This window comes from Typopeltis vanoorti, chromosome 9, assembly GCF_054136105.1.
Source record: "Typopeltis vanoorti isolate ZY-2024b chromosome 9, IOZ_Tvanoo_1.0, whole genome shotgun sequence".
NCBI lineage: Eukaryota > Metazoa > Arthropoda > Arachnida > Uropygi > Thelyphonidae > Typopeltis > Typopeltis vanoorti.
The window spans coordinates 90884436-90897821 of NC_143557.1; the positions used below are offsets into that span (position 1 = coordinate 90884436).

Sequence of the window (13386 nt, forward strand, 5' to 3'; positions counted from 1 at the left end):
AGCAATCTATGAGGCAAGTGCAAATTAGGTGTATCACTTCTGATACAACAAATCTGCATCTTTAAGGTGTTAACCCAACTAAAATTTCGTTTGAATTTAGACAATATCAAGACAATATGAAGGGTAATTTCAATAAATTTGGTATTCATTAAGCATTTTTTTAGCAACGTAAATTCAGAATACGGTCACTCATTTAAGTTACCAACACACCGAAAACACTTAAGACCAATTCTCCACCCCCTCCATTAATGAACATGCCTTCAATTTTTGTATCCATTCCCTATGCATTAAGACAATGTAGATTTAAAAAAAAAAAAAGCAAACGACATTATGATTCAGTACACACTGCGGGCATATTGAATAAAGCAAACTATTTTGATTCCATTAAGAGTATTGCATTATATTGCACATTATATATATATTTATATTAAATACAAACGAACACGACAAATTTTGTGTTCTCTTTTAATTTTCACACATTTAACTTTGGCACTAAAATTATATAATATATATTATATATTATCATCTTACTTGCTACTGAAAATATAATTATGCAAAATCACCTATCTCAACAACGAAATATGAAAACATAAATTCATTGATGGGAAACCTATGGAATAATTCCTTATACCAACGAAAACGCATCTCTTTTAAGGTTACGAAAAAATCGAGAGAATTTCTGGGTCAAAAACAGTCTCACAAGTGAAGTTAAATGGCTCATATTATCGCCATGACACATGTTGTTATTTAACCTATGATGTACATAATCCTAATACAGTACTTCGCGACAGGATTGGATTGTTAACTCAAGGGAAGATTTTTTTAAGTGTTTTTCAAATACCTCCCCCACACCTACCCCAAAAAAAGAGTTTACAGGATTATTATTAAAATTATATAGAAATCTCTGTGGAGTCAAAAGATTTATCGTATGAAGCCTACATTAATCATTATTCACACAATGGCTATCATCTATGTTTAGACTCATTTACTGACAACCTACTCCAATTATTTACCAATCCAAGTAAAACATCTAGTGCTCATGCTCTCAGACAACTTGCAGGGGTAACCACTTGTTTCTTCCTATCCTGTGATGCACTGAAAAAATTTTAAACATCCACTCCGTAAAAACCTGTTCAGTAAGTTATATGTTTCTATCGCTTTCCTGTCTATCAACTAGACGTTGTAACTCACAAAGCTTCATTTTATTCTCACTGAAAGTAATCCATATCTCAGGCACGCTTTATTACTTGCCTCGGAATCACCTGCAACACCTTCATATCTCCAAGAAGCAATTGTTCTTTCATGTTCTGACCTATCATGCGCTGGAAAATTTCTTAAACATGTACTCTGTAAAACCTGTTCAGTAACTTATATACTGCTTGGAAAGAAGACGAGGAACACCATAGTGTGAGGAACAAACAGCCATGGCGCCCACCTTAATAAAATGTATGACCTCCCTTCGCTGCGATGACTGCAGCAATCCTACGGGGCATACTTTACACAAGCGTACGATAGCAATCGATGGGAATTTTGGACCATTTTTTCTGTATGCATGTAATGATGTCAAGGACTGTTGCGGGAAGAATCCTCACTCAACATTACAATTTACCCAACAGATGTTCAATAGGATTAAGATCAGATCTCTGTGGAGGCCAGTGAAGTGTGGTGACCTTCATGTCCACAAACTACACAATTACAGCAGCAGCCTTATGACTTTGCGCATTGTCTTGCTGAAAGCGACAATACATTGGTTATTTCCGTAGTAATGTCACAAAGTAGGAAGCATTCCATTGTCCAAAATCTTCATATACCGGAGTTCGGTGTTCGTGTCAGAAGGCTGAGGCCAAAGCAGAAAAAAACAGGACCATACCATCACACTGCCACCTCCGAATTTCATAGATAGGAGTTAAGCACTCGGGTAGGAGGCGCTCACCGGACAACCGCAACACCCGCACGTCCATTTGCTAGGTAGAGGACGTAGCGTGATTCTTCGCTTCATAACACAGCTTCCACTCCAACTGTATACGCTCTTTGTATCACTGAACACGAGGCTGCATGTTGATTCGGATTATTTGGCTCTTACATATTGCAGTCCTACAATGGAAAGCCATGCTGTAAGCCTCGGCTCTGAATGCTTTTGTGTAGATTCGTATTCCAGTCGATGCCCGGGACTCTTGTAAAGAGTCGACCAACGAATGGGGTTTTTACATATTATCCTTGGTAGCACCCTACGGTCACGTTCATTGAGTATGTTGGATCGTCACTGCGGATACACTTGCAGTCGATTCCCTGCACTTCTATCTCAGTATTGTACCAATGATGGTTGATCTGGATTTGTCCGACGTATCGCCAATTACTCGAACAGATTGAGTTAAGGATTAGGAATACTACACTGCTCGAAAAAATTAACAAAACACTCCGAAAAATGTAATGTAACTAGCGCAGATTGCAATAAAGTAGGACAAAATTTGATATAGCAGTGTACAACAGAATAACTAAATAAGAAGATAGGGAGAAACGTCGGACATCTACACTACTTGGAAAGAAGTAAATAAATATTCCTTTGGGCAAGGTGCATCGTGCCATGTAACGAGTCGTTTGTTTGCAGCTGGTATAAATTGGGGGGAATATGATGCTCCCTAAGTCACTGCAACTGTGTTCGGGTGAAATGACTCCGTGAAGGGATTTGAATGATATGATAGGATGCCATGTTGCAGGCCTATCTGTGTGGCGAATTGCTGAAAAATTGGGCCATCATAGGTCAACAATAGGTGATATCATATTGAGATGTAAATGCAGATTCAACTGAAAGTGCCACCAGTACTGGATGGCTCACCACACTCGCCAAATGTGACCTCAGGGTGCTACGGAGGATAATATGTAAAAAAAAAAAAAAAAAAACATTCGTCGGTCGACACCCTGATGGAGGTGTTCCGGCCATCGACTGAAAAAATAATCTGAACGAAAACATTCCGGACTTATCTTCACAATATGGGTTTCGATGGATGGATGGACCGCAATATGAAAGCTCTACATTATCCGAACCAACCAACATGCAGCATCCACTTCAGTGGTGTAAAAGAACGTGTACGTAGAGTCACCCCATAACGTAGCTTGGAAAGCTACGTTATGGGATGACTCTACGTACACAAAAGCTACGTTATGGGGTGACCTTCACGCAGCAACCTCTAGCTAGCAGACAGACGAGTTTGGGTGAGGCGAATGTCCGTTCATCTTCACTTACTAGAGTGTGCGAGTGTGCAATCCCAACTATGAAATTCGGAGGTGACGATTTGATGGCATGTTTCTTTAATCCTGGTTTGACCTGGGATCTCTGTTCGCGATATCACAAACATTGAACTCCAAGAGATATTTGAACATTTTGAACAATGCAATGCTTCTTACTTTGTGACATTTCTGCGGAAATGACCATTGTCTCTTTCAGCAAGACAATGCACCATATCATAAGAGCTGCCGCTCTAACTGCGTGATTTGTGGACACATGAACGCCACCACACTTGACTGGCCTCGATACTGACCTGATCTCAATATTGTGGGATGGACTATAGCATTGGATGGGGTCAAGAGACCTCCACCTAACAGCAGTCCAGGACCTCATTATATGTCTACAGGAAGAATGGCCCAAAACTCCCGTTGATTGGTATTGTACATTTGTGGAAACTATGCCTCATAGAATTGCTGCAGTTATCGCAGCAAAAGAAGTTCATACATCTTATTTAGGAGGATGTAATAGATTTTTGTTCCTCATGTGAACGAAGATTACAATAGCAGAAAAGAAATAGAATTTATACACCTGCTGAGAGATAGTTATTGAAGGCAGTATGTGACGGAGAGGAGTAGAGGCTGGGAAAGTATTGGACCTTGTCATAGGATGACAAGAGCTATCTATAATCAAGTTAACAACATTCTCAACAATTGGTGAAAGACCATGAGGTCTTGAGTTAGTAAATTGTAAAATTTTAGGAATATTCTATCAAGAAGGGATATTTCTGGAACTACAAGGCAGGTGATTATGATATGTTTAGGAAGAAGCATAAATCTGTACCATAACATAAACACACTGCTGGGTAAGGATGTTAGTAGAAGATGGGATATAATTAAGGATCATCTAGAGGAAGCAGTATTAAATTGTATACCTACGATAAGGAGGATAGGATTACATGGATGAGTAATATCCTTAAACACGAACTGCAGAAGAAAATCCTGTGGAAGGTATATAAAGAGAAAGGTAACCAGCAAATTCATGAACAGTAGAAGGCTAAGGCAAGAGAGGTGACCAGCATGGCAAAGAAGACAAAATCAGATTATGAGAAGAATTTAGTCGAGAAGGCCAAAAGAAATCTTAAAGAGATCTTTCGTTATGTAGCAAGTACGAGGAAGATTGACTAAGGAAGATTAACCTAAATGACTCATGATGGTCACGAAGAGACAGAAACGGACATAAATAGTTCTGTTACTAATTGACCGCTCTGCAAGCATATATCTTCCTAGTGAGGTTACTGCCATGACCTATGTGACAGACATTAATGTAGGAACAGAGATGGATGAATTGGAGTTTCTCACGATATTGCAGAATCTTAATGTAAATACAGCTGTGGGATTAGATTAGATATCAGGTAGGGTTTTCGAGAATGTGCAAGAGAATTGGCAGTACCTTTGACTAAGCTGTTTAATTTTAGTCTCAATTCTGGGAGAGTTTCAAGCTAGTTGAAAGAGTGCAAAATTATTCCTTTGCATAAGGGAAAATTCTAAGACTGCAGTAGCAAATTATAGACCAATCAGTTTGCATTTACTAACATTGAACTAATAGTAATTTTCCCATGTCCACAATTCCAGCCTATTCAAACCATTCTGCAAGTACTACATGTCAGCTATATTCTTGATTACTCTATCTATTTGAAACATCAGTAAGTAGCCATGTGTCACCTGTCAAATCTTTTTCAACTCACTCATGTACACCGAGAATTTGCAGACTCACATCCCCCGTATACCACATTCTGATATCTGTGAGGCAGCAATCCTCTTACCTATGCCAATATTTTATAATCCAATCCCACATTCTCTAATTTGTGCAACAGTTATCCATGCTGTATTCTACCAAAAGCCTTAGCAAATTACAAGAGTCACGTGTACCCGTTCCCCTTGTTCTAATTCGTCCTCAATTGTAACATTATTACAGTATGTGAGCAAGTTGTACAAATATGATCTTTCCTTAGTAAATCCATTCTATTCATTGTAAAGTAGAGATTCTCTGTCAATCGATTTATATATGCAAATACTAACCAACTTTTTTTCCCAAATTGTTCACCACTACTCCAGAGATACTGATTGATCGACAGTTGGATACATCAGCCTTTGCACCATCTTTGCGCAATGAGAAGTACATTCTTTCTATCCTGCGGAATCTTCCCTGTTCTCAGACTCAAATTATATACCTTAGTCAAAGGAAGTTTAGTTTAGCTGAATATTCTTTTAGCATCCTTACTGATATCCCATCAGTCCTTCTTGCTGAATTCTTATTGAGAGTGTGCAAGAGCTTTAATTCCTCCTCGTCATACACGAGTTTATTCATTCGGTGGAAAGGTAGCAGTAAGCGCAATGTTACTTACACCAGGTTGATAGCTTTTCAGCAAAATGGGCGATGATTAGTTAAGCAACCTCTTCTGTATCTTTCACCTTGTACCATCAGCATTTAGTAGAGTTATTCTTTCATATTCAGTCTTTCTTTTATTTGTATAGCGATAGAATTCTTTTGGATTGTCTTTAGCTTGCAGGGCCAGTTTCTTTTCATTCTGAGACAGATTTATGTACAACACTTGTGACTCTTCAGAGGAAGAATATATATATATATATATATATAAATCAGCTAACGCCTTTTTATTCCGTATACGGGGAGTAGGGGAGGCCATTTAGCTCTATCTAACTTTTTTTTTTTGAGATTGAGTGGGCAGTTCAATCTCCACTTGTACCAATCAGAGATAGATGGCCCAAGGCTATTACTAATTAAGCGGTACACAGTGAAGAGAGACGGCTCAAATATGCCGCCATCTCGTGGTACCTAACCTTAACACAATATATTTAATGTCTGAAATAATGTGGGTTCTACGGTCGATTTCCTTGAATTTACAGGACAAAAAACCCGAGTTTCCGGGACAAAAAAAACCTTGCTTGCCCGTGCCAAAGATCGACTAACTCAAGAACCGGTCGAAAAAAAGGCCTAGAAAAATTTCCTCTAGTTGCGGACTAGACTCGAAACCAAGTCGTCCTTCTTGCGGCCAATCGCCGTGGTATGCAAACGCTATATATGAGTGTGTGTGTGTAGAAAGTATTTTACCTTGGGTATAATAAATGTTAAAAACTATCAAGCTATTTTAAACCTGGTTTAACTCCATTTCCCAAGAAAGCAAATAGACAAACAAGTCAAGTTTGCGCCTGCAAGTGATGCAAGTCTAGCTGACCCTGCACGTAGTGCAAGACCAAGGCAACTCATGGTAAAAGTAGAATAAGCTCTGATCACTAATCTTAATATTTACCCCTAATGCAAAGCACATCTCCTGGAGGAGAATATTTTATTCTTTGATGCTTTGTATTTGATGCTTTGTATGATGCTTTGTATTAAAGGCAAGGGGCCACTACCCAGACCGGTTTCGACCTTTATTGAGGTCTAATCAGTGGGAGCCAGGCTAGAAATACCAAGATTTTAGTAATAAAGAGCTTATAAGTATTTTACCAGAACAAGTTACCATAAGGTGTTTTAACCTTATTAAATAAAACTCTCAGGAGGAGATATAAATGTAGAAAGTATTTTACCTTGGGTATAATAAATGTTAAAGATACCAAGCTAATTTAAACCTGGTTTTACCTCAATTTCCCAAGTAAGCAAACAGACAAACAAATCTATTACTATTCTATTTATTCTTCTAACTCTAAGGACACATTCTGATTTTGCATCATTTTTAAACACCGCTCATGCATTGTCGATATCTTTCTCATCCAACAACTGACATCATTGCACACAATCATAGTTGCTGTAGGTGGTCCAAGCGGCTTGGTACCTTTGGACTTCAGCTTCAGCAGCCCTGCCATCAACACCTGACATGTGAAGAGAATACTTGTCCAACAAACTCCCAACAAAGAGCTTCCTGGTAGAAGATCCCTGTGCTCTGCAGCCTGGTTTTGCTCTTCCTAGGTAGATTTGGTCATCAATCAATAGGATCAAAACTAACCAGGCAGATGTGGCTACCAACTAAATAAATAGGGGCTGTTAGACCACCCTTATTCTGATTGTTCTCATGTGGCTGAGACTATTACTCATATTGTGAACGACTGTCCAAGGTACCAATTTCACGGGGGTGGTCTACAGCAGTGCTTCTCAAACTTATGGATGTAAAGGCCCCTTAGGAAAAATTAAAATATTTCACAGCCCCCATCGAAAGAAAATCGTAATATAGACATATATTATTATAATATATATTGTATTTATATTGAGTATAAAACATACACAACGAATATTGCAAAAATCAAATGAAAATATTACATTTTTAGCATCTTTCACGTTTCACATGGCACCCTTAGTCTTGAAACATTTTAAATTTGATTTCATTATTCCACGGGCCCCTCAACAAAACTAACAACCCCCAAGGGGAGCTGCGGCCCACAGTTTGGGAATATCAGGACAACCACAAGGAGACAGATGAGGCCTTGGATCGACTTTCCAGACGGGACATTGATCTGTAGCTATTCTGTATTCCTTTTGCCATAAGAATAAAAAAATAAATGGATAGGGTAAACGGCATCGCCTACTCCCTATATGGGAACAAATAGGCGTTAGCTGATTTTTTTTTTATAAATAAATTGCACACAATCCAGCGTACTCCTCAGTTGGTTATAATTTCCTGCTTTATAGTTGAGCATATATCATTTTCTGAATGGAATCGTTATAAACGTAGCCAAATGGTCACTGTCATTAACTGGAGGCAGAATTGTCAGGTCTTTAACTGACATCCCCCCCATTTCTGACACTATAATCTAATCTAACATTCTTTGACCTCGAAGTCCTTCTGTTGCATTCTGATTGAGAAAGGTGTTTTGCATGAGCTCAATAAATTCAGTTTTATTATTCTCATGGTATTTTAATGATACCCAATTAATGTTTGAGTAATTAAAGTTCTCATTTATGATTACTCTTTTGGCATTCATCAACTTTATCTGATGATGTATTTCTTCATCACTAGCAACCAATCCACTAGGTCTGTAACAACACTCCACTATGTATGTGATCTTGTTTGACTCCACCGCCAGATTGCGTTAAACACGTTAATACATAAATAACTGTTACTAGTATTAGTCATCGGTGTCAACTCTAACTGGATTCAAGTCATCCAATATTATTAGCAGCATGCCCCCCTCCTCTCCTATCCTCTCTATGCTTCCTAGAAATGCTGTACTATGTACACTCGATACCATCTATTATATCTGCTTCTGATAGCCAGGTCTCACTAATGCCTACAATCTGAACACAAACGTATTGACCATGGCAACAAACTTTAACCGTTTGTTTCTAATACATCTAGCATTTTTGTACAGACATAATAAGCTACCTTCATTTTTTTTTGTATACAGTTGTCTATAATCTGTGAGACACAGCTGGACAACTTGCAGATCTTGTTCTTATCTGATGTCTTATTTTTGCAGACATCTTTGCAGACTCTTGATGGGTCTGAACCGAACGAATACAAAATCGAAATCTTTCTCTTCTTGTAAACATTTCAATGTTAATGTCACTCATTAACATTATTCACTCTTACACGCAGATTGTCACAATTTCTTTCGTCATAATTTAGTTTCCCTGACTCTGTGTTAGGTCTCATATCAAGTATTAGTTTTTCAAGACTCCTGATAGCAACCATATTCAATTGTAGGCTATTCCTTTTATGTAAATCTAATTGTCCCTACAATTCATTCCACAAATCCATAAACTCGCATCCATTCCTTCTACACAGGCTACACGTAGAATCGTTTGCCATCGCAGCCTTTCTTCTTAATTCATTTTTATCATATATAGGTAATATAGTTTTTCACTCTCTCTTTTTACAATAACTCTTTCATATCCTCTCTCCAGTGGCGTTGCTAAAGCTTATACCGCACGGCACAATCCCTGAGTTTGCTTCCCTTCTCAATACACACCAAAAATACTACAAGAAGTTAAAACGACGTATAAAAGTTAAAACGACGTTCAAAGTGTCGCCTGGGGAGGGCTTCCCCCTCCACCTACGCCACTGTCTCTCTCATACTGAGCTTATCGCTAGTTAATTCGTTAGTATCGACCGCATTTACGTTCTCTTTTACCTTTCTTTTCCGTCTTTCAGTTGTAGTTTCTAGTTTAAGGTGATCCACGTTCAGAAGAAGAAATCACAAACTATATACTATATTGATAGAAATGAACTGCAGAAAACTGACGAAATCAGCGACCTGAGGGTAATTGTGGACATGGAGTTGAAGTTTTGTGGCATATCGCAAAAGTAATCAAAACAGAACATCAAATTACATGGTTGCGAAGAACACAAACAGGAATGGGAGCTTATTGTTCTCCTTTATAAGGGCTCATTTGGACTACTGTGGGCAGATATCATAACCTGGAATCCACGAGGATGAAGAAGTAGCAGAAGGATCCAGAGGCGGATAACAAAGATTGTCTCAAGTCTATGGAATACTCCCTATGAGAATAGATTGAAGGTCTGTATGCTTGAAACACTAGTTGCATGGCAGGAGGATGAATGATGAATAACTTATGGAAATTGTGTAAGTATTGTTATCAAGGGTGTTAGGACTAAATTTTTTTGCTTGGAGGGTAGTAAATGATTGGAATGGGCTGTCACAGGTGGTTGTGAATGAGAGGTATGATTAGTATTATGTGAATAATGGTTAGTGTGATAATAATTGGACTCTTATGATGCGTCATCTGACTCCATAATTATATAATAAAATAATAAAATCCGCTAATGCCTTTTATTCCCCTTATAGGGAATAGGCTAGGCGTTTTAACCCTATGTAGCATTTGGAGACTGAGTGGGCAGTGAAAATACAGCAAAGAAGTGTTCCCATCTCGTTGTCCCCAACTTTAAACAATGTGTTATCGTTTTAATCACTGTGGGTTGTACAGTCTATTTTCTTGAGTTTACTGGATTAAATTCAAAGTTTCCAAGTGAAAAAATTCGCTTGATCGTGCCAGAGATCGAATAATTCAGGAATCTGTAAAAAAAAAGGCTTAGAAATTGTTCCTATGATCGGCAGCTAGAATTGAACTTAGGTTCCGAGATGAATCCTTGACTACCTAGAGGTGTCACGTAATAATAACAATCATTTATTTGGGTAGATGAAAACGCCACTTCCACTGAGCTACATAGGCCTTTAATAATAATAATAAAAAAAAAATCAGCTAACGCCTTTTTATTCCCGTATATACGGGAGTAGGCGAGGCCATTTAGCCCTATCTAACTTTTGGAGACTGAGTGGGCAGTTCAATCTCCACTGGTACCCAATCAGAGACAGATGGCCCAAGGCTATCACTAATTAAGCGGTACGCAGTGAAGAGAGACGGCTCAAATGTGCCGGCATCTCGTGGTCTCTAACCCTAACACAATATATTTATTTAATGTCTGAAAGTATGTGGGTTCTACGGTCGATTTTCTTGAGTTTACAGGACGAAAAACCCGAGTTTCCGGGAGGAAAAACCTGCTTGCCCGTGCCAGAGATCGACTAACTCGGGAACCGGTCGAAAAAAGGCTTAAAAAAATTTCCTCTAGTCGCCGACTAGACTCGAAACCAAGACTTCCTTCGTGCGGCCTAGCGCGGTGGTGTGCCAAAGCCACATCCACTGAGCTACACAGGCATTAATAATAATAATAATAATAATAATAATAATAATAATTGGTTGGTTGGTTGGTTGGTTGGTTGGAACTGTGTCCAAAGCAATTAAGCACACGAGGGCAGTTGTTTGACCATGTTGTCATGTTCTGTCCACTCAAGTATCAACTCCATCCAGGAGGTAGATTCTACCCAAAATCCATGATGTGTGCAGTAGAAAGATAAGATAGTGAGATCTAATCTCTTCCATCTCACAGTTAATATCCTATGTGTGCAGATATGTATTCACGAGGCGGTCTGCCTGTTTTTGTTAAAAACCTTCCACCACCTTATGAGAGCAGTTCACTCACGATTTGGTTGAAGACACCTAATAAAGTTTATCTCGTTATAGACGGGATTCGAACTGCGGTCTTTTAAGCCAAAGAGCTCGTCTATACTAAGCTACAGCGGCTTCTGGTCGTGTTACTGGATGAACATTGCGAATTTCAGGAAGGAAAGAAAACACTTTGACTTCCGTATGAGATTGCTATGTGTTACAGAGAGACATTGCTTGGCAAATGCTGCACTAGTTAGGTAACTACTAAACCATTAATTTCGCAGATATGTTGCGAAATTAATGGTTTCGCATATATTATATGCGAAACTGAGTTGCTTTATATTGAATACAAAAAAATTATAAAAACGGAAACAGTTTTAAGTTTTTGGGACAGTGTTGAGGAGTGGTGGGGAATAATACCCCAATTTGATTCCCTGGAGCCACTCTCGACTTATTTCTTAAGGCATGTTTAATTCTATTTTCGTTTGGAAAAAAATTACAACACAACAACAATAATAATAATAATAATAATAATAATAATAATAATCAGTGGAACACATTTAGGCTATTCACATAAAATACCGGAATTTTAATGACGAATAGATGACATTATTGCCATCTGCTTTTTATTCTGTGAACTATAGCAGTAAAATATGGTGGGTAAGTTGATGATGTGGTCATGATGTTATAGTCAGTGGGCGTTTGTACATAAAAGTTCATTGTGATTATTTTAGGTTTTCATTTAATGTAATCATGACTCAAAATATTAACAACGAGGGCTATTACGGCGCTAATTTTGCGTGGAACAATCAAAACGCAGGCGGATATAGCTATGACTTTGGTTCTTCGGAATTTGGTGCTGATCCACAGTTTGGGACATTTGACTATAACACGTCATCTCAAAATACTAGTGGATACAATGCAGGCACAAATCCTTACTTTGCTTCACCATCTTCGACGTATTCCGGTAGTATTCTTACACCTGATACTGCTTCTCCATTCGGCGGCACTAGTGATGGCTTTGAAGATGAACCTCCGTTATTAGAAGAGTTGGGTATTAATTTTGATCACATATTACAGAAAACTTTGGCAGTGTTAAATCCCTTTAAGGAACCAAATGCTGAAATACTCCAAGAGACCGATTTAGCCGGGCCTCTTGTGTTATGTTTGACATTCGGAAGTTTTCTTTTATTAAGTGGAAAAGTGCACTTCGGATATATTTACGGTATTGGTGTTTTGGGGTGTATAGCAATGTATTCGTTGCTCAATTTAATGAGTGGTTCTGGGGTGTCTATTGGCTGCACTATAAGCGTTTTAGGTTACTGTTTACTTCCTATGGTGGTTCTTTCAGGAGTCTCCATACTTTTGTCTCTTAAAGGTACATTAGGAACAGTTGTTGCTATACTTGTAGTTTTGTGGTGCTCTTTATCTGCTTCAAAACTATTTGTAACAGCTCTAACAATGGATCATCAGCAGCCACTAGTAGCATATCCATGTGCTTTGTTGTATGCCGTATTTGCACTGTTAACTATTTTCTGATTAAAAAATTTTTTTTTTAACATTTTGCTAAAATGTTTAGGTGAGGCATAAAGAAGGAAAGCATTTATATTTCAGACAGATTGTGAAGTAATGTGTGTTTAATATTATATAATCTAATCATTTGAGTGTTCCAGTTTGAACCCAGATGAATGAAGTGTAAATTAATGTAAAGATGGGAAATGCATATGACAGATACAGATAACTGGTCTTATTATATATATAGTTAATAAATTGTATTGCTGTTTGTGAATATTAAAAAAAAAAATGGTTGCATATAAAATGTTATGAAATTTATCTTCAAAATTACAGTACTGTTATTATTATATGGGTGTCTCCATGGAGTCAGAAGACTCATTGTGGTAGATTCATTATTTATACAATACCTGTCATACTTTTCCTTAAGCTCATTCACTGATGAAGCACTCACCACTACTTCTGGCAACTCATTCACCACCCTCCAAGCAAAAAATCTAGTCCTAACACCCTTGATAATTATACTCTTATAGAATTTCCGGGTGCACTCCTCATTCTCTCCCTTCCTGGCATGTACTAAAAAATATAATGCTTTAAATATAATTGAAAACATTTTCATTTCAAATATAATACTTTAATATTTTCTTATGAAGTCTATACCCTCATGCATG

General features: G+C 38.0%; 1 protein-coding gene and 1 long non-coding RNA gene across 3 annotated transcripts in view; one reads left to right on the forward strand and one right to left on the reverse strand.

The window, feature by feature from the left end:
* Nucleotides 1-746, reverse strand: part of LOC150103241 (uncharacterized) — a 134821-nt gene extending 134075 nt beyond the window's left edge. For both annotated transcript variants that reach the window (XR_016548793.1, XR_016548794.1), the window contains exon 1: nt 564-746. This is a non-coding gene — a long non-coding RNA (uncharacterized LOC150103241). The remainder of the gene's footprint in view (nt 1-563) is intronic.
* Nucleotides 747-11857: 11111 nt separating this feature from the next.
* Yip1d1 (Yip1 domain-containing 1) lies at nt 11858-13154 on the forward strand. The gene has a single exon (XM_090397798.1). The coding sequence runs from the start codon at nt 11957-11959 to the stop codon at nt 12740-12742; it is 786 nt and encodes a 261-aa protein (XP_090253924.1). The 5' UTR covers nt 11858-11956; the 3' UTR covers nt 12743-13154.
* The last annotated feature ends 232 nt before the right edge of the window (nt 13155-13386 follow it).

Bases quoted from the DNA above. Each gene is read 5' to 3' on its own strand.
- Yip1d1 (XM_090397798.1), top strand. From the start codon at position 11,957: ATGACTCAAAATATTAACAACGAGGGCTATTACGGCGCTAATTTTGCG.